The 24,825-nt window shown below is 41.9% G+C and overlaps 1 protein-coding gene across 9 annotated transcripts in view; it reads right to left on the bottom strand.

Annotated features, from left to right (window-relative positions):
* NAV2 (neuron navigator 2) overlaps positions 1-24,825 on the bottom strand; it is a 412,855-nt gene that overhangs the window by 265,127 nt on the left and 122,903 nt on the right. For all 9 annotated transcript variants that reach the window (XM_017858289.1, XM_017858297.1, XM_017858306.1 and 6 more), the window contains exon 3: positions 15,099-15,151. In XM_017858289.1, the coding sequence (XP_017713778.1) occupies positions 15,099-15,151 (53 nt within the window). The remainder of the gene's footprint in view (positions 1-15,098; positions 15,152-24,825) is intronic.

The following is a 24,825-nucleotide window of genomic DNA, read 5'->3' as shown; positions in this document are numbered from 1 at the left end:
GTGAAATAATTTAGGTACAGAAAGACAAATCCTGTGTGATCTTGTTTATATGTGAGATTATAAAAAGCTGAATTCATAGAAGCAGAGAGCAGAACAGTGGTTTACCAGTGGCTGGTGGATGGGGGAAATGGAAAGATGGTAGTCAAAAGGTATCAACTTTCAGTTTTAAAATGAACAAGTTCTAGAGATCTAAGGTACAGCATGCATGGTAATAGACATATCAATTATTTTGACTGTGGAAATCATTATACAATGTATACATATATCAATTCTACTTTTAAAATCAAATAGTTTTGCAGAAAACATTGGTTTTACCCACAGAGGAGGACATAAACTTGGACTCAAACTTTAAGAAAAAAATCCTGACTGCCAGTCCCCCAAGACACACAACAGAGGTAGACAGAATGGGATTACAGACACTTGTTGGAAATTTCACCCAGTGCAATTACCTGGAACCTGACAGTCTCGTTCATTCCTTGAAAATACAGACTGAGCATCTACTCTCTTCTCAGTCCTATTCAATGGGCAGATAACGCAGGCAGACAAGACAGTGTGGTCCTTCCCTCAAGGAGCATCTAGTCTCCTGGGCAAGAGTTGACTTTAAGTAAACAATCACTCCACTAAACATACAGTCACAAATACATTAAGGGACAACTTATTCTTATCAACGCACCTACTCAAAAGCCTGACACTTACTCACTATGCTCTTTTTAAAAGGTCTGGATTGTTTTTTTGGTACCTTTGCCATATTACATGCTTAAACCCATAAGCCACCATAGAATCTTCAAGCGGTAGCAGAATATAAATGCAAAATTAAATAAGACAGCAGATCCTTGAAATTCAGGAGTAGATATGTCTCTAGAGTGCAGTGAATCTTCAGTTTCGGAAGATCACTAGACCACATCGTTATACCCACAAAATAAGTAGATATAAAGGAATATGGTAATGGAAAAATCTGTAGAGGAAGGCCAAGAGTGAAACTCACTCCTCAGCTTGGTACCAGTTCCCTCACACCAGCCTGTGTAAGTCAGCTTTGTGCTTTGTGCCTCAGCCAATTTGCCACTATTGGCAGCTTATGGTTGTTCATGAACAGTCAATCCATATATTTCCTGAAATTCCAAGGATAGTATGTACTCAAATGTAAGACCTGTCCTGGTGGCATCCATAATCAGGAAACGAAGCCAAGCAAATACATTTGAATGCGTTAATACTCAATTCAGAGTCCTGCAGGACTTTGCTTACCCACTCTGATGATGGCTAGAATGAAGGCCATGGTCTGCTATTCTCTGCCTTTATAGTACACCCTATTGTGTTAATGCCTATGAGAAATCTAACCCCAAATCACCATTGCTTCCACTCTAATTTCAAATTCTGCTAGCAATCAGTGGGTGATTATTACATGTCAGGCACAATACTAGAAACTTCCACATACATTACCTCAATCTATTTTTTATTTCAAAAGCTAGTTGTAGGCATGGCTAAGGAGTCGCACCTGAATCCTAGATCACTGATGATTGTGAATATATAATTTGGGGGAATTTTGCAAGGAATACACAAAATATGTTATACTAAGAAACGATTTGGCCAATAGTTTCAAATTCTAAAATCTGTGATAAAGGCAAAGAGCTACATGCCAGCCAATTAGGAATGATGAAATTAAAAATAATTAAGCATATAATAACTAATTCTCCACTCTGCATACTGCCTACTGCCACAGCCACAATGTCAGAGGCATGACCAAAATCCACTGTAAGAGGAGAGCAAACTAGACAAGGAAAGATTCCATTACAGGATATCCCTGAGCTTTCCAAGGCCACAAGATACCTAATGCACCTGTGAAGAAAAGTGATAATTTTAAGTTGTCATAGAATGCTAATCTCTGTTACTATTTACATCCTTGCCAAATCTTTGGTTGAACTAGATAAAATTGCCATTTTTGCAGGTAAAAAATGGGTAAATATTGGTCATTCCATATGGTTCTATCTATATATCCACGTATCAGGAAGGCTCCCTCCACCCACCCCAAGGGCTAAAATTAAACTGCTGGGTAATCATAAAGAGAGAGCACTTGATAATCATTCATAAAAGGAGGCAACCAATAAATTCTGAAACTCAAATCAAATCTCGGCAAATCCTTCTCAAAGGAGTCTCACAAGACTGGTTATACAATGTATGTAGATGAAAAGACCAAGTTGGAAGAAACACCCTATCCAAAGGCTAACCATGAAAGGCCCTTTGGTCTGGTTAGGGTTTCTTCTGTACAATCTCCTTGGAGAAACAGAAGGGGGCCTGAGGAATACTTTAATGCCAAGTTGACTCACTTCAGAAAACCTCCCACTAAAGGTATGCACGAGTAGTCCCTTAGTGGAAACCTGGAATGCATGCCCCTTTCTTCTTGCTTCATATTCCTTCAGGGGAAAGTATATGAGATTAAATTGTGGACAGGTTCTCCCCCGACATCCAACTCTGTGTAACTGGTACCATGTTCCCACCACTGTGAGAGCCCTCTCACCCATGAAAGCTACTGAAATAGGAAAAGTCAACTCATCTCAAAGTTTCATCGTTATTGGAGCTATTACTAAGAGGAGATTTCAAGGGTAGAAAGGGGAATTAAGGATTTCAAATGACCAGATGGAAAGTCCAGGGAATCTTGGATTTCTCAGGGCTCCTTGGCCACCTTTTGGCAAGGTACTTAATTTCCCTAAGCTTCAGTTTTTCCTTCAGTAAAATGGGGATAATTATTCCTTTCTTGAAAGCCGTACAGAGACATTGCCAGAAACTAATATTTGCATTCTTACGAAACATGAAGCACTGGGCTAAATTCTGTCTCATACATTATTATTTCAGTTAATTTTTATTTTTTTAATCCACACTAGATAAGAAAGATATTATTATCATTTTTCAGATGGGGAGATGGAGGCACAGGGTGTTTAATAGCCTTCCTAAGTCACAGCTATTAAACAGCAGAGTTAGAATCTGAACACAATAGGAAATGTTTTGTAAGCTACGAAGCCCTGTGCAAACATGGGGCATTAACAACCAAACAGCAAGTGCTTTGCCAGAGCTGAGGAGAAACATCACCACCTTTCTTGGTCATTTTTCCTGCCCTCTGATTTCAGCAGTACAACAAGGCAATAAGTAATCAGTCCCTCCAAACTAAATCTAACCTTTACATTTTAAAAAGGACACTTCACAGAGGAAGAAGTAACTTCCTTAGGGAAGACATTTAGGTTCTTCTGTAGTATTTTAAATCTTCAGGAGCAAGAATAATTTAAATCAATATAAACATTTATAGGCCTTATTTCCAAATCAAAATGCTCCCAAAACAGAGATCTTTCAAGCTACCATATGCCAGTGCTTAGGATTCCTGAGGAAGCTCAGGAAACTTATGAGAATACAATCATTTAGGGATCAAAAACCTCAAATGTGTGCAGGGGGATAGGTCGGTAACAAATGAGTAAAAGGGGTTAGGTATAAGACAATAGGGATTGGTGGAGATTGTGACCAACAGCCCACACCTACCTAAAGGGGGCAGCTGCTACCCAGTTATAGTCAATTTTTTGCCTGTTGCATGCCAATCCACAAAAGATCAACTTTAATGAAATATATTGATTTTTATCTAACTGTTGGCATCTGTTCAGTTTTTGTTTTAGAAGCACCTCAACTTAGCCTTTTGGCCACCATTCTCTACTTTCTGAAGTGAGCACACTGGCATTTGTCCACTGACCTGACCAGTTCCCAACACGCAGATGCCATAGGCTAATCATACCTTACAAAGTGCAAACAGGAATTCCTTGCTAAGTTCCACTTCATGGCAAAATTTTTAAAAAAACAACACATATACAAAAAAAACACCCCTTTGATGCTAGGCTGAAACATAAGAACTCCATGAAGACATATGCAGGGAGGTGGATCCAAGCATGAGGCCCAGATGGCTTTTATATAAACCACAATCCACACAGTTATAAATCACCATCCAATTTCTCTTTCAGCTCAGATATGTAGCTATGTTTCCCTTCCCCCAGCCCCAACCTCGGTCAGCCTCACATTTGCTACATTCTTTAACCTTCCTGAGTATACCATGTTGCCACTCACAACACTTCATTCAGTCCCAATGCAGGTGTGTTGGGAATTTCTTCATTAAACATTCACTGAGTGAGCATCTATGAGATTGCTAAGCAGTGTGAGCAAATGGACAGATGCGACTCCTGTCCTCAAAGAAGTTAATGTCTAGTGGGGATACAGGCATTTAAGCCCATTATGCTAAAGAATTATCATACCAAACATTCAGTGGAAAAAAAATTTACAGAGGTTAAGTGAGCTGGAAGGGGATACAGAAGGCATCTCAAACTCCAATCAGATCATGACCACGTGCACAGTTCAGATCATATCAATTTGGAACTTACAATAGTTCTAAGAAAAAAGAATGTACAAAGCAGGAATGCCCACACTTTTGACTTCCCTGGGCCACATTGCAAAAAGAAGAATTGTCTTGGGTCACACGTAAAATACACTAACAATAGCTGATGAGCTTTAAAAAAGTCGCAAAAACAAAGATCTCATGATGTTTTAAGAGAGTTTACAATTTTGTGTTGAGGTGCATTCAAAGCCATCCTGGGCCGCAGGCGGCCTGTGGGCCACGAGTTGGACCAGCTTAAAGGCATCGTAACCTTTCCAAAAAAGCAAAAGGATTCCCTCATATTAACTTTTAAAACTGCAAACAACTTTACAAACTAATATGTATTTAAATGCTTGTTTGCTCAGTCATATCCCAGCAAAGAGGTTTTGTTACTTAACTCAGAAACAACATGTCATGCTTGGCAAAGTGTGGTCACCAGAGCAGTAACATCATCAGCACCTGGGAGACTGTCAAAAATGCAAATTCCCCAGCTCCTCCCTAGGCATACCAAATCAGAAACTCTGGGGGTGGGGTCCAGCAATCTGTTTTAATAATCTCTCCAGGTGCTTCTCACACATAAAGTTTGAACACTGCTATCGGAGGTTTTACCAACCCAAACACCATTTCCCTTATTAATGTAAATAATCTGTTATTTTGGTGTCTTTTTATTTACCTTTATAACTGAGTTAAAATATAAAATTGTGAGTGAAGAGACTGAATCTCACATTTCTTGAGAGCACTTAAACTTACACAGTGCATTCAAAATATTAAAATGTGATGTGTCACATCACTCCATTCTCTCTGAAACTCCTGGATTGTTGGACCAGTTATATTGTTTAGCTTTCTCATCTGAGAAACATTAGCTGAGCACTTCTAACATACCTAGGCCTATGCCAGGTGCTGAGAATATGGATATTTTTACTGAACTGAAAGAGATTTAAAAAAAAAAACTATTCACATTTCAAAGCTTTGATGTTATTAAATAGCATATAAAATATGGTAAATTCCTAACATTTGCTTAAATGTTATGTTAATTAACAAGACAAACATATGTTAGTTGCAGGGACAAAGTACCTACTTGTGAGTTTACGTTGGCAAAGAGGTCCAGAAGATGCAATATTCACTTCTAATTACTGAGATGAGATGCACTTGCCTCTCTCATGACAGTTCAGTATGTCTATCAGCCCACAATGTGGACACAGTGCTAGAAATAAAAAGCTGTAGGTCTCTGTCCTCCACATGCTTCCCTACAGTGATGTGCTCTGAATGGACTGATGCAGCAAGCTCCATTCTGAAGACTTCTAACCATAGAAGCACCTTCCAGTAAACTCAGAAATCCAAGTAACCCACATTTACAGCAAAATGAGCCTACGCTGTAAAATCCAAATAGCTCACTCTCTGATACAGCAAGAGTTATTTTGCATGAATCCCAGTGTATTAGTTTCTTATTGCTGCTGCAATAAATGAACCACAAACTTAATGGCTTAAAACAATACAAATGTATTATCCTACAGTTCTGGAGGTCAGAAGTCCAAAATCAGTTTCAGTGGGCTAAACCCTAGGATTTGGCAGGGCTGCATCCATTCTGGAAGTTCTAGAGGAGAATCTGTTTCCTTTTCCAGCTTGTGGAGGTCACCTGCATTCCTTGCTCATGGCCCCTTCTTCCACCTTTAAAGCCTGCAACTTAGCAACTTCCAATCTCTCTCTCCAACTTAACTTCCATTGTCACCTCTCTCTCACCTTCCCGTCTCTCTTACAAGAATCCTTGTAATCACATTGGGCCTGTCCAGATAATCCAAGATCATTATCCCATCTCAAAATCCTTAATCGCATTTGCAAAGTGTCTCATCAGGTAAGATAACATATTCACAGGTTCTGGGGATTAGGATGTGAACATTGTTGGGGATGGGTTGACATTATTCAGCTACCCCACTGAGGGCGTACTTTTTGAACATGAAGAAATCTTTTGATGTACCATAGTTAGAAAATATGTGACTTGTAAACAGGGCAGGGAATGACCTTCTCATGTGCACTCACTGTGAGCCAAGACGAAACCAAGTGCCTTTATACCCCCCTCACAACAACCCTAGAAGGTAGCTTCCATCATTATCCTTTTCCAGATGAGAAGACAGACTCAGAGAAATTAAATTAACTTGCCCAGCACACATGCCCCGTGTGTGGAACCCAGGTCTGCCTGATCCCAGAGCCCATGCTTATTCTTCTTATCTCACATCTCCTTCCCATAATAGAATGTCGCATCCTGAGCCTCTGCCTAGATGAGGAGCTAGGGTTACAAATAGAATGTTTGCCTTTCCATGTCATAGTGAGTCTTTTTTTTCTTCTTTAATCAATTTCTTTACATGTAGAATAGTATAACAGTTAAGGGAGTAGACTCTCAAGCCAGGCTTCCAGCAAACAAACCACAGCTTGCCACTTACTAGCTGTGTGACCCTGGGCAAGTTACTCAACTGCTCTCTGTTTCCTCATCTGTCAAATGACAATAATAATTGTATATGCTCTCATAGAGTTTTAGGAAGATAAAATCAGTCAATACAGATAAAATATCTAAACCAGTACCCACTCTGAGTGTTTGCTATACTTTATTAAATAAAAGCATGGTGGAAAGTCAGGGACAAAGGCGCTACAGTGTGAGGGGAAAGAATGAGAGGTTCTTTATTACAACCCATAGCTGGCCCCTGGCAGAGCACATCAAGTGGCATCAAGGTCTAAGTTCTCCATTCTTTTTAATGGAATGGATAAAATATATTCCTCATTCTATAGGACTGTTATGAGAATAAAATGAGTTAAAACATGTAAGGCACTTAGAACAGTACCTTATCATCGTTTTTGTTATCAACATTAATAAACTGGTGGTTGTAAGGGTGCTTAAATATGCTCATCTCAAGCAACACAAAAAACTCAACAAACTAAAAATTAACCACAATTCCTGAGAGTAATTACAACGTTCTATTTGGGTCCTCTGGATAAACTGAGGAAGAAAAGAATTAGGGAAAGACACTTCTAGAACAGTGCTACATATCTATTTTTTAAATCCTATAAAGAACTTCCAAATTAATACTGAGTGCTCAAAGCACTGCTCAGCTGTAGATAATGAAATCAGAATAATGGTATGTTACAATCCTCTAGTCACACACACACACATTCAGGTCAGCTCCCTCCTTGGTCTTTCTGTCTGTCCATCTACCCATCCTGTATTTACTAAATGCTGACCACATGCCATTCACCAAAATGACAGATGCTTAGGATACTCAAGTGAAAGACACGGTATCTCCTTCAAGAAGATGAGTAAACAGACAACCACAAGAGAGTGTGTTATGCTAAAAGCAGGCACAGGACACTTGGGGACACAAAAGATGACAGGCACCTCATTATGTCAACACCTTGAGGAAACAAGTGACCTAAATATTAAAGGTCACACTGCCCAGGAAGGGGCAAACGGACTGGACTCCTAGCAGACTGGACAGTACTTTGTCTGTAAATAAGTACTTTGTACATTATCAAAGTACAAAGGCATGAGAATACGAGGCCTCTTTGGCATACTGCAAGGTATCTGGTCTTGCTGGGGCGTAGAGTTTGAGTGACCAAGTGGCAGGAGAGGATGGTAATCAGATCTTAAAGGATCTTCTATTCTGTGCTCAAGAGTATGGAGAAGGAGATGGGAACACAGTGACAGTTTTAGACAGGCATGACTGAAGAGAGAGACAGACGTGGAGGTTGTTGCCACCTTTGAAAGACAATGAACGATGGCCAACACACAAAAGTGATAGTGTGTATGTGCCGCCCTGGGCGGGAAGCAGTGCATGCTTCCTGCTGATCTTGGGCCTGAGCTCTTGCTACTTTGCTTTAAATTCTAAGTGGCCTATGGACTTTTCTTCATTCCTTCTTGGTTCTGCAACATGTGTGTGCCCTTAAGGCCGTGTAAAAATAGGCCAAGGGCCCAGGGAAGAGGCAACTCAGCTGCCCAAGGATCTCAGACACTCCCCAGGCATGTGGCCGGCTTTCTGGCAGCTGTTGGGAGGGCTCAAGGTCACTGGGTCTGGAAACCTGATCCCACTGCAGATGGCCTTCTCCTGGCCCAGGAGATTCTGGAGAGAATATAGCCAGAGGTACCTGGCGCCAGGGCTCTTCGAGGCCAACTCAAGGAGCTGCCTTTCACAAGGGGCCACCTGCCCGTTTCAGCTTTCATGTTCCTATCAGCAGGTCAACTCAGGCCCTTTCCAGAAATATTCCGTCTCCTCCCTTTTTGCTAACTCTCAGCTAAGCCTAACTGGTTCTGCTGTATTGGCAGATGAAAATTAAGGAGAACAAGGTTTGGTGAGGTGGAGACTATTTTTGATACCCCTTCTCTGTCACAGAGGTAAACACCCTATCTCTGAAAATAGACTTGGGTTCGAGCTCCGACTCTGCCTCTGCCTAGGTAAATAATCTGGGACCAAGAGCAACCTTTTAAATCCTCAGTCCCCATGTACAACATATAGACAATAACTGCATCTTTATCATAGGGCTGTTCTGAGTGATTAAGTAGGCTCTCAGCACATAGTCTGGTACATAGTGAGTACTCAGTAAATGTTAGCTCATTAAAATCTCATGGCAACCCTGCGAGGTGTTGTTCTCTTCCACATTTCTCATAGAAGGAAGTGAAGTGCTAAAGGCCAAGTGGATTATCCAGGGCCACTTATGATGGGACTGAGTGAGACTGACCACCCTGCTCTGTGACATGAGATCTCTCAGGGGTTTCCTTTGAGTCCAGTGCTATCATTCAGAGAGATGTAGGTATACAGATGAATTCAAACCCCACTAAACAAGCCCCCACCCAAAAGCAGGGTTGGCTGTTCCTGAAGCATGTCTGCTTTTTTTTTTAACAAATACTTAAGTCCCTTGAAAAATCATCAAAAGAGCTAACATCTACTGAGGCCAGCAACTCTGTGGCCAGCAACGTGCCAGCATTTCATGTAGATTGTCCCACGGAAGCCTTAAAACAACCCTGTGGGGCAGGTACTGTTACTACCTCTGTTATAGGAACTGGTTCCCTTAGAGCCTAAGGGACATGCCTGGGTTACAAGCAATTGGCCTTCCCAGCCCTTGCTCTCAGCTGTGATGCCCTGCAGAGGTCAGAGGTAAGTGAGACCTAATCCGACTGTGTCTTTTCACAGAAAAGAGACTGAGGCGGACCACAGAAAGGAGGGCCGGAGCCAGGAGCAGAGCAGAAACCTGATGCTGCCAAGTTCCTTCCTAGGCTCCATCCCACTGCATCTCCCCAGGTGCTGGCCTCCTGCAAAGGGGCAGCTATGGTGGGCCTGTCCTGGGTTACCTATCCCTACTTATAGCAGCTTTTATCACTCATATATGGGGTTCCATAGGTTTTATTTGGGAAAACGAGGGGTTCTGCTTATGGAATAGAAGTTAGAAAATCACTGCCTAGCCCTTCTCTGTGTCTAAGTGTAGATTCCTACTGTCTTAGGAACTCCAGTGCGGGCATTTTCCATAGAGCTCCTGAAAGGACAGGGCAAGAAGCAGAGCAGTGCCCTACGCAGCAGGGGCACCAAACCTGGGGTCTATGGAGCCCCAGGGCATACATGAGCTGGCCTCTGGGGTTCATGATCTGCTCAGGTTGTATGCAAAATTCTGGGGTAAGTGCAATCTGGGGAGGAGAGCGCTAGAAGATTTCTGAAGGGTTCTCAGATTTCCAAAGGGTTCCATGTCCCCCAAAACATGAATGACCGCTGAAAAGAAATCTTCATTATCACAGCAACTGCCATATCTTGAGTGCTGATTCTATGCCAGGAGAATAGGGATAATAAGATCACCAGCATCAAAGGGCTATTGGGAGGATGAACTAAGGGGACATGCTGTATTTGTAAAGCACTTAGAATGGTGCTTAGAACAAGGCAAACACTGTAAGCTTTGGTTGTATTTTATCACTTTAATTATTATTGTCCATTATTATCATTTTCATTGCCTCATTAGTCTTCATGAAAACTTTATGAGGTATGTATTATTATCAACCCCACTTCATAGAAAAGGAACTATGAGGCTTCAAAGAGTTAAGTAATTAACTCAAGGCTGCAGAATAGAAAAGGAATTGGAAACCTGGCCTGGCTGGTCCCCAAGTTCAGGCTGGCCCTCAGTCTAGATGCACTGAGGGAAGAAGGCAGGAGGACTCCTTGAAGAGCCCAGAGGAAGCAGGGGCTCAGTGCTGGGAGGCTCAGCTGACCCCAGTCCCAAGATCAGCTAAAGGGGAAAGCAGGCCTGAGGCTTTTTTGCTGAAAAGGCAAGCAAGCCGCCCTAACTTTGCACTTCTCCTCATCAACAACAGAGAGGCAAGCTGCTTAAAATAATTATGACGAAAAAAGAAAACCACCCCCTGCCACTGGTTATTCCCAGGCTCCAAAGTGAGCCAATGCCCCCAATGTCTTGAGTACAGTGAGTTCAAATTGGGAAGCAGGTCCGCCCCAGCACCCGCTGGCTAACCTCCAAGCAATGTTTTTCCTTCCACACTAACACATAACTCTGCTGAACACACCACTTGAAAGCCAAAGAGATGCCCCTTGGTTGCCATGGCAATGTTAAATAGACAAAACATTTTAACCAGCTCTGACGCACACACACAAACTTATTTAAGGGCCAAGGGGATGAATTTGGTGGGGGAGAGGGAATGGGGTGGGAATGTTGTTTCTAAAGCTCCATCTCCAAGAATTTGGCCCCAAAAGCATCTGGGTCAGACTGAAACAGGGCAAAGGGCTCCTTAAAAACAAGCCAAGGCTGGGCTTGTTCCAGGAAAGGGAAGCCACTGCTGTGCCTCCCTGCCTTTGGGTTATAGTCCTGGTGCCATTTTATGAAGGCCAATAGGAGGGCGGCACTGAGGGTTACAAATGCTGATGGAAAAGCATCAGGCTTGCATCCTGGAGACAGCATCTCAGTTTCTCACCCAAAAGGTGTGACTGTTACGCCAGCCCACAGCAGTCAGGAGGACTGAATGTGTCATAGGCTCATAAGCCTTAAAGAACTGTGTAGATGCACATTAGTGCTGCTATAAAAATATTAACAGCTGCTTCCAACTGGGTTGTGTTTCCGTTTCCCAAATTTCATGGCTGAACTTCTGTCCACAGGAATTGATGACCTTGAACTTTTTGCTTTAGAAAACTCTGTTCTGAGGTTTCTCCCCCAGATGTAGGAATCTGTGTGATGAAGCATACAGAAGGCTTATCCCAGGTCCGAAAAGACCCCTGTGCCTATGAGTCTGTTGTACTCTGGGCTCTTCCATGCCCCTCCTTTCACCCTAGGCACAGCAGGACGAGGAGTTGATGTTGCCAAGGGGCTAGAAGAGCCTCACCAGACAAAGTTCGTGGCAATTTGGTATCATCAATGAATGTTGGTAAAACCTTCCTCTGTGGGATCCATGATATCCTCAGGTAAACCCATTCTCCAGAAATGGGTTCCATGCCTGGCTGTCTCCGCTCGGAATCCTCTTCCACCCATCGTCTCTTGTGGTGAACCCTCTGGCCTTTCGAGACCAACCCTTCAGAAGTTATTTTGGAACCTTCCTTGTCCTGGGGGTAGAATAGGTCCCCACTGTGCCATGCACAGATGTCTGTGGGAGCAGCTGCAGTTGTCTATTGTTCTAATTGTTCTCTGGTCTCTTGCCCACTCATCTGAGTTCTTTGAGGGCAGGGATCACATCTTGGTCACCTGTGTATTCAGCTTGGCCTAGCCCAGCACCTGCCATTAGCAGGCACTCTGTGACTGCTTGCAGATTGACAGTCTAAAAGTACACAATGCCAATGATTATGCACTGCTGCCCCTGGAATCCTCTAAGCCATATTCCACAAATGTCTCCTTTCACTTCCCTATCCTCTGGGAAGACCGCAGGAGTTAGAGCAGAGAACAGAGCAGCTGGACAGCCTAGTGGGTTAGGAAGAGTGAAGGGAGGGAGAAAAAGGTGCCTTCTTCCAGGACTTGCTCCTCCTACAAAGCTCATGCTCTTAACCTACCCTTTAGCTGGGGATACGAACTGACCCATTGAACACTGAAATAGCACCCACTCCATTCCTGCTCTGAAATAAAACTGCTTTTGTCTCCATTATTAAAGGACCCTAAAAGTGCTCTATCTGTTTTCTTAGGGAGTGACCACATTAACTCTATGCTGATTTTCTTTTTTTCTGGCAGAGCCCATTACCCTCCTAACAGGATACACTTCCCAAGTTCTCATCTCATTGTGTGTCATCTTCCTTCCGCCATGCTTTCTACATATCACCTCCTTTGGTATCCTCCAAACAGGCAATATTTAGCAAACAACCAATGTTTATTATTGGTCACCCATATAAAGTCTCATTAGAAGGTTAACCACCTAGGAATCTAGAAACAGTGGCTCACACCCTACGCTATATTCTCAAATTATACTTGAGCAAAATATGCTTGTGTGCACACAGGTGTCCTATTAGCCAGAAAATCACCCATGCCTGTCTATCGAAAGAACTTCCTGTGTGATCTAGTGAGTTCTGCCTTATGAACTTGTCATTGTTTTGTGATGTAGGGGCAAGAACAACGATCCTATTGTCCTTACCATCATCCTACTTATTTCCTACAGAATAGAATAACTGTGGCAGAGGTTCTTACATTTTCCTGGACTCACATCCTGTACGCTGAACTATTCTCTGCTAGGCTTACCACAAGACTGTGTCTGCCTCCCCACCCCTAAGTTGGAACTAATTATCACAGACAATTATAGGATTTCATATTCTTGTGTTCTTAAAAAAAAAAAAAAAAAAAAAAAAAAAAAAAAAAAAAAAAAAAAAACACAGTTCACACACACAAAACAAAACAAAACAATATAGCACTGGCATGGCTGAAAGACTTATGGAGAAACTGCAACACTGCATTGGTGCTATGGTAGTATTTATAAGTAACTTATTTGCATATAAATTTGCAAAGAAGAATCTGAAGTGACAATATTACAGGTTGAGCATCTCAAATCTAAAAATCTAAAATACTCCAAAATCCGAAACTTTTTGAGCATGACATGAGGCTCAAGGAAAGTGCTCAGTGAAACACTTTGGATTTTCAGATTTGGGATGCTGTAAACATAATGCAAATATTCCAAAATCCAAAACATTTCTGATCCCAAATATTTCAGATTAGGGCTACTCAATCTGTATAAGCTTGGAAGTAGACTCTAACAACAAGCAAAACCTCCAACAGAAGGTGCTTAGAATACAGGGGCACCAAATAGAATAAAAGGTTGACGATTTCCACATACCAGTTCTACATGCACATTATAATGGGCTGGGGCCATTGCATCAGTATCTATCCTGGAGGGAAATAATGCATCTGTTTCATATGAAAATGGGACTACATGTGTAGCATGCCTGCACTAAAATTAAGTCTTCTATCATCCAAATTTTCTCAATTATTAATACCCTAGACAGCTGCAGTAGCTGCAGCAAAATAGCAGCCCAGTTTTCCAAAAGTCAAAGCATCCATGAGACGTCAGCCTGGGGACTTTCCTATGTAAGGAGTGGTTGGTCTTTGGATCAAAAAGAAAGAAAACCTTCAGTGGAACAACAACAACAAAAACTTTTTCAGAATATAAACTGGAAAATGACTCCCCTTCCATATATACACTGACATCTTTATTAAAAAAATGTTTTTGTACACGAAAAACAAAGCCAGCTGAAAAGGCTGCCTATTTGCCCAAGTCACTGGGATAACAATTCAGAAAACTAAACAGCAAACCCAAGGAATGCCAATCATTTTGGTTTATTCTGATATGAGACCTATCAAACTGTGCCTACTCAAAGGAGGTAGGATGGGGTTAGAGAAGCAAATTATGCCTTTTTTTTTTTTTAATTTAGATTTCTGGAAGCGAATGTCCAGCAGAAAATAGTTGTCCTTAAGTTGCCACCTTCATGTTTTAAATAGGTTATTAGTGTTATCTTAACAGACACTGAAAACATACTTTTTTTTGGTAAATATTCATGCTTGAAATGTGTTTTGAAGTGAAAAACTAAGCTGATGTTTTCTGAACTCAACAATGACCATAAATTTTAATTCAAAGATTATGTGCAGGACATGCAATAAGAAAAGAACAGATTTTAAAAGATTAGTTTTGGGGTTATGTATAAAGCTATAATATCAGAGCTTAAATGCATCATGCCAGAGAGAATATCACTTGCAAAGGTTATGTTGAAAAGCTTCAGATGTGACTGCACATTTCACATTTCCTGTCACAGTTCTGATTTCACATCATTCTAACCTTTAAAGGCAATCTGACCACATGCTCCAGTTTCTGATTAGTAAGATACCATCACCTCATCCATGCCTCAGCTCCACACACAAACACACACTGATGTGGGTCTTTGAGGAAGCAGAACGAGTCATAACAGTTCAAGTACTAAACATGTATATGTTTGTACCAGTTCTGCATAATTTGTGTCTAAGAGCAAGGACAATATTTCACTTTAACTGTCTCACAATCTACATAAAAATCACAGCCATTTTTCAATAAATGCCAACAAATGTCAGAAAAGCAGAACACGGTTACTTGGAAATAGCTGTGAGTTTATTAATATAATCCCCTGGAGTAAAGCATCTGGTATGAATGTTTTCAAGATGGCCAATATCATTTAGAGGCAGGGCTTACTGACAGAACTCAAACATTTGCTACCTATGCACCACTTACCATTTGGGATCTGTTCTTCGGACAGCCATTGATGTCTTCAATCTTTTCATTTGCTGAAAAAGGAAACACAAGTCAGAAAAGTAAATCACCAGAGAGACACTTTCAGTAGTGATGTTCAGGACACTTGAGGCAACCAAGTCCTAAGGCCCACACCAGGGTTTGTCCAGTCAGTGCGGGCATGTGAAATACTGAGACACATCTAGCAAGCTTCAGGACTTACTCATCGAGCTACCATCCTCCAGGGACAGCTGGGGCAAGGTCGTCATCTAAAACAGAGACAACTGCATCGATGACAGTCTTGGAGTGATGGGGCATCGTGGAAATGCTTGGAGACTGGGAAAGAGAGTGAGTTGTGATTGTGCTTTAGGCTCTTGGAAAGGCAAACACAACTGTCACAAAAGACAGAATAGTTCAGAGTGGATCAGTCCAGCTACAACTCAGCTCCCAGGGACAAAAGCCACAAATGAAAGCATCTCACTCTATCTTTGGCCAGACTAATATTGCTTTTGTTTGTCCTAATAACTATTCCCAAAGCAGTGGCAAATGGGGAAAATGAGAAAGTGAGACTTTATCACTTTCTCACTATGTGACTTGACCAATGCCACACAGTAAGTCCAAATTAGATCAAGGGACACACATGTGTGAAGTCATATCACCCAGCTACTTAGAGAAGTGATAAAAAGAGGCTGCATTGCATTCACAGGAAATCAAGTACTAATACAAAGGAGGATTGGCCCAGCTTCCCAGGGTGAATGCAGTTCATCCTAAGTATGGAGGAGTCCCTGGCACGACGCAGTCCAAGGTATCTATGGAGACACTGTGTTTGAGAATACAGCAGCACAAGAAAGGCAGTAAGTGTAGTGGTTAGAGCAGTGGCTTTGGAGGCAAAGATATGTCAGCGTGAATTCCAGCTGCAGAGTTTTTTAGCGTGTGACATCAGGCATGTCACTCAATCTCTTTGGGTCACAGTTACCTCATCTATAAAACACAGTTAATACTACCTGCTTCACCAGAGAAGCAATGAGAATGAGATGATGTCAGTAAAATGCTCAGCACGGTGCCCAACACATAGTAAGTATTTTCTAAATGGTAGAATTATTAACCCAGTAATATGTATTATACATAAAAATTTTCTTTTTGATATCTCCAAGTTTGGAAACTTAGCTAGGACTCCATAGTAAAGAACTAAGGGTTAGCCTCCTCTTGAAACCTTTATAAGCTCCCTCTGCATTCCTATGTCCTCACCCACAGAAGGTAAGACATACTCAGGCCTCTGTTCTCACAGCACCCTCTACCTGCCTCTGTTTTGTTCTTCATCATCCAATACATAACTCCTCCTTTTCTTGTTTCCCCCAGCTATGCTGTGAGAGCCTGGCAGACGTGTATAGTTTATGTTTCACATCTGTATCCTTAGAGCTTAATAACTGCTCACAAAATTGAATTCCCCAAATAAAATCATGTCATATTTTAATAAATATGATATCTAAAACTTCCACGAAGAGAAAAGCCATTGGAAACTGTCTAAAAAAGATAATAGAATAACAGTGTCCCAAGCCTCCAAGATTTTAGAAACCTGAACCATTATCTCAAATTGAATTTATTTTTTCTCTGTTTCTATCTTGAGAGAGAAATGAAAATTAAGAAGCAAGCGAGTGGCAGAAAATTGCTTAAAAATCTGATCACCATAAGACAGACTGGCTAGTGTATATTCAGTCTAATCTACACCTCTTTTTAGAACTTGCCAGAAGTAATAGATGTTAAGGTTTATGACCCACCTGGGAAAATCCCAATCTTCAGAGATCTAATTGCATTTTCTCAACTCCTCTTAATATAAGAACACTAGGATAGGCATCAAAGAAAGCCTTGCTCCCAAAAGAGGTGCCATGAAAACCACAAACAAGGCGACCACTGAATGAAATCACTCATGGGTGTTTGTTCTTCTGTTTATCAGAAAATATAATGAGCCAGAATATATCACTAGCATGTAAACTTCATAAGAACAGAGATTCTTATCTGCTTTGTTTCCTACCATCACCCCAGAGCTTAGCACAGTGTCTGGTATACAGGAGCCACACAATAAATACTTGTTGAGTGGAACTAAGAAATGAGTCTTCGAATATCTCAATGAATCAAGAAATCTTGATTCTTGAGCATTGAGATGAATCAAGAATGGCTGCCTATTTTCAGGCAGCTATCCTTCCACTTGTAATGCAGATGTACATACTAAAGACCAAAAAAACCAAACGCTTGACAAATGGCACTCTTTCATACATGGGAAATTATGGCAGGCATGAGCTCTGACCTTGGATTTTGACACTCAACATTGGAGAGAATAAATATGCGGCTTTTGAGAATCAAGGCCAATCAAGGTGTCTTACAACTGGATACTGGTGATGGCCAAAGTCATAAGTCATTGGATTCTGATCAATACCTAGTTCAGCATTAGGTCATTAGTGCTCATTACAGTAAAGGATGGATAACTGTGATCCTAAGAAGTCATTTGGGACATTTTAAAGATTCTTTATATGCCACCTGAATAATGAAACCAAAGGGCTTGGTCTAATTTCTCATCTAATTCCTTTTCATGGTCTGTCACCTAAACCCAGTCAGGAGCTCTTTGAATTTAAATATCATGGCTCTTACAAGCATAATACTTCCATTTTACAAAAGTCAAAATAAACTGATGGGGTAGAGCCTAATTACAACCACTCTAAAGAGTATATGGGAAGAGATGAATCAAATGACTAATCCAATCTCAAAACAAATAATTAATAAAACTACAAAATGAGTTTTGGGCCTCCTAGTTTCCAGTTTCATATACTTGAAATACTTCTCCTTTACTTAAATTCCCAGGAATTCCTATGGTTGTCATAAATAATTAGAGTGCTAATAGCAGCTCTGATTCTGCTGGTAAGAAGGAAGAGCTTGGTCTTCGAAGATGAATTTATTAAATAACTCAGGGCAAGGGGTCTTTGGCAGCATCCCAAAAGCAGATAATCAAAGAAACAAAGGCACTTATCCCCAAAGTCCTCATCTGTGATTAAAACTGGCATCTTTAAGTGCCAATGGTAATTTATTTATCCCAGCGTATTCAAGACTTTCTTAGGCCCACTAATGCAGTAACCTGCCTGCATGCAAGGTGACAAGTTAGTGCCTGGAAAGCATCAGTGCACTTTTAAAATAAGAACAGTGGCATCAAGCTTATTACTTTTCAAAAGACTTCATTAAAGGATTCAGAGCATTTCAATATAGCTTGTGCATCTATGCACTTACCATCCCTGGCAGTTAACAATCCTGCCAATGGGAAGAGACAAAAACTGGCTCCCCAGAAATGCAAATGACTTACTGAGGGTCACATAATGGTCGTAGAACATCAACAGAAAGAAGGGATAGTCCTACATGTTGTCTGAATTTCCTGGTTGTATGCAGAGGCAGCCCAAATGGTGGTGGAAAAGAAGCTGCTATCAGGTCTTCCCACTTCTAAGAAGAAATTCTCTCTCTCCCTTTGCTCCCTTTTTCTCCAATCCTCCTTTGTTCATCTTTTCCTTCCTCTCTCAACTCTTATCCCTTTTTCTCCTACCCCTTCTCTCTCCCTCCCTGCTTCCCTTGCTCCAAACTCTTCTGGCATCCTCCCTGAGTGACAGCAACGTAAGCAAAGGAGGGAGGCCTGTCTCTCTCTTGATTCATGCTGTTTATCCTGGCCTCATAAACCTTCTTAATAATTCACAGAGATGCCACTGTGTTGGGCTGGCAGGCAATTGTCAACTTGGGGAAGCTCATGACTCAAGAAGATAATCACACTAACAAGAGGCTGAATACACAGATCTAACCTTAGCCATCAAAGGAAGGCTCCTAAAGAGCAGTAGCAAAAGGCCCACTTTCTGCCTTACAGAAGATGATGGCAGAAAAGTCCCAAACAATCCCACTATCTAGGAAGCCCAGCTCCAGGGGTGTCTGGGATAGATGAAGACTTAAGAACAGGGCATGTAAAAAGCATTTAAGGCCAGGCTTGTGGCTCACACCTATAATCCCAGCACTTTGGGAGGCCGAGGCAGGCAGATCACTTGAGGCCAGGAGTTCCAGACCAGCCTAGCCAATATGGCAAAACCCTATTTCTACTAAAAATACAAAAATTAGCTGGGCATGGTGGTGCATGCCTATAATCCCAACTACTTGGGAGGCTGAGGTGGGAGAATTGCTTGAACCCGGGAGGCGGAGGCCTCAGTGAGCTGAGCTCGTATCACTGCACTCCAGCCTGGGTGACAGAGTGAGACTGTCTCAAAATAAAACAAAACAAAAAACATTTAAGATTTTCCTTGAAGTAACACATCTGATGTCCCTTCCCAGCCTGAAAAATCAACTCTTCAACCACCAGCCCTGTTCTTAGGCTAAAGCCCAGAATTCGTTGCCTTATACCTGGTGGCCCTGCCCGACTTTGCCTTGCTGGCCCTCTGGCTCTCCTCTCTACACACTATTTTCTCTGCTGGGAATGCCCTCCCTGACTGCTTTGCCTGTTTCACTCTTAATAAAGTCTGAAGTCTTGGCTCATAGGTAAGCTCCTTAAGGAACCTTTCTGTGACTGCCACCTTCCCACCATCCCCACTCCGTCCTAGATCGGGTCTTAGCACCCGACCCATGATGGAGTGGATCCTTAACCTTGCCATCATCACTACATTCCTCCCGGGCCTAGAAAGGGGCTGTCCCTTAAAAGGCACAATCGTGCTGCCTGCAAATTTTCATGGGCCTTCATTTAGATATGTTTTCTTTTTAACTTTTCATTTTGATATAACTTCAAACTTACAGAAAAGTTACAGGAATAGTATAGAGAATTCTCATATACCTCATCCATTCTCCTTTCCTTTCTCCCTCTCCTACCCTTCCCCTCTTTATCTGTAAGGCACACATATCTTTCTTCTGAGTCATTTCAGAGTAAGCCACGTGGATCATGCCCTTTGCTTCTTATGCTTAGTGTTTATTTCCAAAGAACTAGGATATTGTCTTCCATGGTACAGCTATAAATTCTGACAATTTAACATTGATTTAATTCCAACATTCCAGTTTTGCCAATTGACTAAAAAATGTCCTTTAGACCATGTTATTGCCCTGCACAGGATACAGTTCAGGATTATATAGTGCTTTTAGTTGTCACATCTCTTTAGTCTCCTTCATCCTGGAACAGTTTCTCAGCCTTTGTCTTCCACAGCATTCACATTTTTGAACAATATAACCCAGTTTCTTTTTTTTTTTAATAGAATGTTCCACAATTTGGGTTTGTCTGAGATTCCTCATGATTAGTTTCAGGTTTTCCATCCCTGACTGGAATACAACATGAGTGATGCTGTGTTCTTCTCAGGGTATAACCTCAGGAAGCACATGACATCCATCTGTCCCTCACCAGTGATGTAATTTTCATCACCTAGTCATGATGTGACCTGGATACTCCAATTAGTACTTACTTTGTTTCCCCTTGCAGCTAATAAGCAATCAATAGAGAGATATTTTGAGACTATGCAAAAATCCTGCTCCTCCTCAAATTTTCCCTTCTAGATTTCAGCATCTGTTGATGATTCTTGCCTTAACTCCCATCTACCAGACGGTTGCAACTCCCTCTACCTTTATCAGTCAGCGTTCTCCTGTAGAGTCCAGCCCTCTCTTCTCCTCCATTGATAGATCTATTTTTAAATGTATCTATTTATTATTATAGGCGTGTGGATTCCTATTTTATTTAGTGGCTATAATCCACTGTTGTCCTCAATTGATTTTGATGCTCACACTGTCCCCAGATTGGATTGTTCTTTGTAGCCCTACAGGGAAGAGACACTACCAAGGGGAGGACTTAATAAAAGTAGAGCTGCTGTCGTCTGAATGTTTGTGTCCTCCCAAAATTCATCTATTCAGGTTTAATCCCTAACATAATGGTGTTTGGAGATGGGGCCTTTGGGAGATAATTAGGTCATGAGGGTAAAGATCTCATGAACAGGATTAGTTCCCTTATAAAACAGGCCCAAGAGAGCTTGATCATGCCTTCCACCATGGAAGGACACAGTGAAAGGATGGCTGTCTGTGAATGAGGAAGTGGGCCCTCCCAAGACATAGAATCTGCCAGCACCTTGACCTTTGACTTCCAGCCTCCAGAATCATAAGAAATAAATGCCTTTTGTTTATATGCCACTCAGTCTAGTATTTTGTTATAGCAGCCTGAATCTAAGACAAGAGCTTTTGAAGGATTTCAACTCTCACCATTAGAACTAGTGCCTGAAAAGGTAGTAAGCTGCCCATCACAGGAAGTAATTAATAGAGGTTGTTGACTAGTTTTTACAGAAGCAATTCATTAATCAGATTGGGGCTTTTAAAGGCCCCTTCCAAACCTGACAGTTGAGAGCTGTGGCAGATCCCTAGAAAGTAGAACGGTGTGATATAGAATTCAGAGGAATGTTTAGGGGAGTACTAAATGTTGAGAAGGGAAGGCCAGGCGTGGTGGCTCACGCCTGCAATCCCAGCACTCTGGGAGGCCGAGACGAGCAGATCACGATGTCAGGAGATCGAGACCATCCTGGCTAACATGGTGAAACCCTGTCTCTACTAAAAATACAAAAAAAATTAGCAGGGCATGGTGCCAGGCACCTATAGTCCCAGCTACGTGGGAGGCTGAGGCAAGAGGATGGCATGAACCCAGGAGGCAGAGCTTGCAGTGAGCCGAGATCACACCACTGCACTCCAGCCTGGGCGACTGAGCGAGACTCTGTCTCAAAAAAAAAAAAAAAAAAGAATGAGTAGGAGCTTGCCAGTCAAAGAACAAGTGCAGCTACTAGAATTCTGTCCAGCATAAGATGAAGTCACCAAGATTCCAATTCTGGGAAAATTTTTTGTAGATACATAGATATGGATATCTCTCTCTACATATACATATATGTATATTAAATATGTGTACACATACAAATATATCTTTTTACATTTTCTTTTAATGGGTATGTATGGGGGAAAGCATGGACTTGAAAGGCAAAGTGTTCAAATGGCCAGTACTTCAGCATCCAAGTTAGAAGATGCTTCTCCCCCTCTTTCACCAAGAGACCTGCGTTCATAAGACAATCTAAGAGTAAATGCTCTGAGCTGACTGATAGACAACTGAGGAAAGAAGTCACACAGGAGATGCCTATGATTGCTGTCTTCTCAATCCTCCTTTTAGTCTGTTCTCTACATACAGAGCAGAGTTTCCAAGCCCCAGCACAACCAGTCTGGCGAGAGAGTCACATGCTGACATCCAGCCTTACTTGAGGAGTCTCTGGACAGAGCGATCCTGTGTTGGAGGGTTTAGGGAAGCAATTTAGTGGCCTCAGTTGTGGCCTGAACAACTGGTGCTAACTTGGGTCTCTGGAACTGCAAACCAGTACCCTAGGCCTAAAGACACCACTGTCTAGGGAAGTTCATCTCATCTGAATAGATTCAGGGAAGCATCCTCCTGAGCAATGATAAAACTGCTAACTTACATTTTCATGGCACTATGTTTAGAAAATGCACAACATACATACTCCCATTTGCCTCTTCTGAGCCCAAGGCAGACATGACTAATCTATCACAACATACTGACACAGATATTGAGACCTCATCATCCTTCCATACATACCTTTCTAGGTAGCTGCTGCCAAGTGCTATCCAGGAACATGTCATAGATTTCAAATATATGTCATATTTGATACCTAACTTGAATTTCATAAGATGGCTATAAGATCAGACAAAACAAGTATGGATATCCTCATTTTCAAGATGGTGAAACAGGCAGCAGAGCTGATCCCACAATCAGGAGGAATGGAGCTGGAATGAATGTAAGACCTCTCAGTATGATCCTTTTTATACTCCCTCTCCTGCTGCCTGTGCCAAAACCTGGGAAGGTTTCAGGTAGAAAAACTCTGCACAGCTGCAAAACTCAGTCAAAGTAGGCCCACATGCATAATGTGATACTGCTGATGTGGGCTTCAAAACCCAGTTCAGGTGCAAGTTGTATTTCCATGAAGACCCTACCCAAAAAATGGCACCCCTTCCTCTGAGGTTCTCGGCCTTCCACACATTTGTTCTTTATTCTTAGCAAGGAGTACAGTGCTGGAACATGTTAGTGCTCAATAAGTGGTTACTAAAGTGAAGGAGGACAAAGCCCTGCACTAAGTTCAGCATCTCTGGAGTAAAAAGTGATATAATACAGTAGAGCAAAGAACAGAAGCTTTAGAAGCAGACTGGCTGGGTTAGAATTCCCACGGAAACTAGTCAGGTGACTTTGGACTACTAAGCCTCACTGGGCCTCAATTTCTGCATCTGTAAAATGGAGAGAACACCACTTACTTCAAAAGGGTTTTGAGAAAATGAGAGAAATTTTTAAAGAGCTTTGGACAATAATGATGAAGAGTAGGAGGAAGAGGAAGAATTGGAAAAAGGAATGTGGCAGACAGACTTTACAGAGACCCCCCCCCATGATGCCTGCACTTTGGTATTCATGTCCTTGTATCATCCCATCCCCTTTGAGTGTAGGGACCTGTGACTTGCTTCTAACCAACAGACTATGGCAAAGCTGATAAGATGCCATTTCCACAATTAGGTTAGGTAAGATTCTACCTTGTTAGCAGATTTGTTCCAGAAGCTTTCTCCCATGCTGGCATTGAGGAAGCAAGCAGATATTGGGAGGCCTATGTGGCAAGGAGCTGAGAGCAGCTTCTAGGAGGTGATGGTGGCCTCCAGCTGACAGCTACCAAGAAGCCAGGACCCACAGTCTTATAATTGCAAGAAAATTAGTTCTGCCAACAAACTGAGTGAACATAGAAGCAAACTCTTCCCCAGTCAAGCCTCCAGATGAGAATGCAACCCTGGGCAACAGCTTGACTGAAGCCTTGCAGAGGCACCAGCTAAGTTATGCCCAGAGTTCTGATGGACAAAAGCTGTGAGATAATAAATATGTGTTGTTTTAAGTGGCTAAGTTTGCGGTAATTTGTTATACAGCAACAGAAAACTAATACAGGGAGAGGAGGAAAAAGGAGAAGAGGAGAATCAATGGTGGGTAGTCTTAAGAAATAAATAAGACAGCAGGGAAAACAAACTCCTTTCTCTTTGAATGGCAGCAGTAGTCCAAACGTTTCAGTTAAGGCCAACCTTCTGTGTTTTCAGGTACATACTCCAAGGATTTGAGCAGAGCTCCAACTATGAAAGACTACTTCTCACACTTGAAGGGAAAGTAACTTTTCCACAACAACATGCCAGAGAGACTGGGCCCTGTCCTCTCCTTGCACCTTCTCCCTTAGCCAAGGCTACCAGCGACAATAATCAGGCTAATGCTGTCCAATTGATCTCCAAGCCTCCTCAATCTGCTCTAGGCTCTTAGGCAGGCCCACGGGGTGGTTGCCTTAAAGCCCAAAACAGCATGGTACTGGTACCAAAACAGAGATATAGACCAATGGAACAGAACAGAGTCCTTGGAAATAATACCACACATCTACAGCCATCTGATCTTTGATAAACCTGAGAAAAACAAGAAATGGGGAAAGGATTCCCTATTTAATAAGGGGTCAGGGGAAAAGGGGTATGCCATAAGTAGATAGCAGAACCTGGATCCTTTCCTTACTCCTCATACAAAAATTAATTCAAGATGGATTAGAGACTTAAATGTTAGACCTAATACCATAAAAACCCTAGAAGAAAACCTAGGTAATACCATTCAGGACATAGGCATGGGCAAGGACTTCAT

The sequence above is a fragment of the Rhinopithecus bieti genome, unplaced genomic scaffold (assembly GCF_001698545.2).
Source record: "Rhinopithecus bieti isolate Rb0 unplaced genomic scaffold, ASM169854v2 scaffold_2350, whole genome shotgun sequence".
NCBI classification, from domain to species: Eukaryota; Metazoa; Chordata; class Mammalia; order Primates; family Cercopithecidae; genus Rhinopithecus; species Rhinopithecus bieti.
Note: the sequence above shows the minus strand (reverse complement) of the source record. Positions and strands in the feature narration are given on the sequence as shown.